At 30.8% G+C, this 3,443-nt stretch overlaps 1 protein-coding gene across 1 annotated transcript in view; it reads left to right on the top strand.

The window, feature by feature from the left end:
• Window positions 1-3,032, top strand: part of LOC107494789 (plastoglobule-localized metallopeptidase 48, chloroplastic) — a 64,862-nt gene extending 61,830 nt beyond the window's left edge. The window contains exons 5-9 of the mRNA XM_052263354.1: window positions 451-547; window positions 918-1,027; window positions 1,534-1,667; window positions 1,765-1,958; window positions 2,680-3,032. Coding sequence (XP_052119314.1) covers window positions 451-547; window positions 918-1,027; window positions 1,534-1,667; window positions 1,765-1,903 — 480 coding nt within the window. The 3' untranslated portion in view covers window positions 1,904-1,958; window positions 2,680-3,032. The remainder of the gene's footprint in view (window positions 1-450; window positions 548-917; window positions 1,028-1,533; window positions 1,668-1,764; window positions 1,959-2,679) is intronic.
• The last annotated feature ends 411 nt before the right edge of the window (window positions 3,033-3,443 follow it).

Raw genomic sequence — 3,443 nt, forward strand, 5'->3', positions numbered from 1 at the left:
TCACATGAACTAAGCAGGCAAACCTGAAAATTAGAAATGAGATGTAGTAACATAGAATGATGGAAATTGCAAAAGCTTGTTAAAGAAAGGTTTAGAACATTGAAGTCCTACTCAACGTTTGCACCAGCATTATTAGCCTGTCAAACTCACCTAAATTATCTTTGCATGCATCTTCTTTTGTAAAAGCTATTTTGCCAATTTTATTAACTAGTGTAGCATCCGTAAAATTCTTCCCCTTAATCTATGTGGGCTATGACTTACTCTGGGCTATGACTTACGAGTAACGGGATGTAATAGGAAGTTATACTTCAAGGGTTTGTGTTTTACATGATAATATATTTCTTCTTTTCCAATATGCTTGATAAAAAAGGTTAAAATTATGCTTGTCAATCGTTTCCGATGTTCTGGTTCAAAAAATGCTATTAACTCGCCATCGGCTTATTTCAACAGGCTGTTTTGGCTCATGAGTTGGGTCACCTAAAATGTGATCATGGAGTGTGGCTTACATATGCAAATATTCTAACCCTCGGAGCTTATACTGTACCTGGTATGTGAAACAGTGTCTTGTTTCAGTTTTTGATAAATTGTGATACACAAGCACAAACACGTGTTATTATTTATATTGTTTATATTCTGATTTGTCATAAATATTAGTAGAATTTGAATTCATTGGAGAATTTGGAGTACGCCCAACATTTTCTAGTTTCTAATCCCAAATTATTTTATATCTTCCGGTCAAGTAGTTAACTGTGTCAGATGATAAAAGTTGGGGAAACACAAGTAGTCCAACCCGTCCTAAATGAAGTAGGGTAAAAAATCCATGTGACCATTTCATTCTTTTTACCAATTGAGTAATAAGTTAACAATCACGAAACATTGAACATGATGCCTACTTTCAAGCTCGTCCTTTGTTGTAGGCATTGGAGGTATGATAGCTCGGACTATGGAGGAGCAGTTATTCCGGTGGCTACGAGCTGCTGAGCTGACTTGTGATCGAGCAGCTCTACTTGTTGCTCAGGACCCTAAGGTATTCTATTGGCAAACATCATCATCAGATACACGAATTTAAAATTCTTATAAGATACGGAGACAAGGCATATATATAAAATATAAAATATTTAGATAAATTGTAATAATATTTTGGTATTTTATTGATATAAAAATATAAATTTATTTTTTTTATTATTTTAAATATTTTTTCAATGATATAAAATATTTAAAATATTTGTTGTTTTAATAACTAATAATTACTATTTCTAAATTCATTTCAAGAATATATGTTAAAAATAAAGCTAGACACACTAACATGTGATGGTATTAGGTGTATTTAAGCATGTCTCTGGAGAAAATTTTTTTATTTTTTATTAAGATTTAAGACACAGAAGACGCACGTGTCAGACGAATATTCATGAGTGAAGTGTTCGACACACGGACATAACAAATAAAAAATGTGTATGTGCTTCTTAGATTCTAACTTTCTATATTGTACATTGGTTTAATTATAAAAAATTAATTTTTGGTATCCTACAAGAGGTAGTCATCTCTGTCCTCATGAAATTAGCTGGTGGATGCCCATCTATGGCTGATCAACTAAATGTCGATGCATTCTTGGAGCAAGCTCGCTCTTATGAAAAAGCTGCTTCCAGCCCTGTTGGGTGGTACATAAGGTGTGTAGCTTTCTGCATACAACACTGGAATCTTGGGAATGTTCTTATTTGGAATCTAAACTTAAACTTTTTCTCCTTTTTTTGCCCTGTTGTCAAGGAATGCACAAACAAGGCAACTGTCACATCCTTTGCCAGTTCTACGCGCTAGTGAAATCGACGAATGGTCTCGAAGTACAGCTTATCGATCTCTCCTGAAACGTGGAATACAGATTGAATCACTACAACAAAAAATCTAGCACTTCCTTATAGGCTTTGTTTGTTCAAAATGTGTTACTGCTCAATGTTCTCCTGGTTAGTTTCTTAAAACTATACAAGCTCCATGCATAAACTATATATTTGCAATTGATATTGGCATATTGCATATGGTTTTATAATGGATTACATATACGTACTGGAAGAAACGGACTACATTTTCAAACTGCCTTTGTTCAGGAAATATTTTTCCCTTAATTTTGGTCTTAGTAAATACTCTCGTGCATATAGATTAAGTGTGCAATTTCAGAATTCTACTTCATCACAAATAACTGTCCATTTAGAAAATATAGGTTATATTTTTTTTCACCATCTGCTATCCTTATTCATGTACGATAATGTTAGGAAGACAAAAAAAAGTTAAATAATGTAAATGTCTTATTTAGTATTTATTTATTATAAGGTATATTAAATAAAGCCAAAACTAATAAGTTTTGGCAGTTTTTGACTAAAAATTTTTATTTTCTGAGATTTTTCGATTCAAGTATAATACATTTTCTCAATCTTATTAAATGTTCTTAATATTATTAACATTATAATGTTAAGATTTTTTTTGTAATTTCAACATTTTTTAATAATTTTTTTAATTTATGTGTGCATTTAAAATGGGACACTTACTTGATAATGCATGGATGGAGTAGCAAGTCATAAATAACCTTGACTTATTCCTGAACATAATACACTATTTATATGCTTTTAATTTTTAAATCCATTATGAAACCTGCTACGTATTTTATTTCTCACTTTTTATTTTATGCAGCATTTAGTGCAACCGAACGTGACAGATGATCAAATGGTGTCAGGAACCAGTAGAATTTATGATGGATATACGACTACAGGAGACAAAATTTCTTATTCTATAATGTAAATCTACAAATGCATCACTGTGATTTTTATATATGTCAGCTATATTGTAAGTATAAATTTAGCCAGAAGAATGATTAATATCTCATAGATATATATTACTCTTTGAAAGGAAGTAATTACTTGTATAATTCTAGGATATAAATTCTCTTCGCTTTTGACCATCCATTATGTAAGTATATTTTTGAAAGTTTGAATGTGTTGTGATGTAAACATTTTATGAGTAAATCGAGCAAATTATTATTTTTATTTATTTTATAATGCTGATAAATTTATTTATAAATAAATAATTAATTTTATATCTATTAAAAATGAGTAAATTATTATTTTTACTTTTAAAAGTTTTAGAATAGTTATAATTTTATTCATATACGAAATTAATGTTTTGATGCTTTAATTACACCGAGACTATTTTTTTTGAAAGAATTTTGCTAGAAATCAACTCAATATCTGTCAATTACCAGCCAACTCAAATGGGTTTAGTAACAAAAAACCCAAATAATTAGAGAAACATCCAAAAAACTCAATAATTACCCTAACATCATCTTTTACCTTTCAAGTTTACATTAAGAAATTCACGGCACAATCTTTCCTCTACTTCCCTCACTTGTCATCCCTGCTGCGCCGCCACCATCAGCCGGGGAAGTCTCCGCCAATGTG

Source organism: Arachis duranensis, chromosome 6, assembly GCF_000817695.3.
Source record: "Arachis duranensis cultivar V14167 chromosome 6, aradu.V14167.gnm2.J7QH, whole genome shotgun sequence".
Lineage (NCBI taxonomy): Eukaryota > Viridiplantae > Streptophyta > Magnoliopsida > Fabales > Fabaceae > Arachis > Arachis duranensis.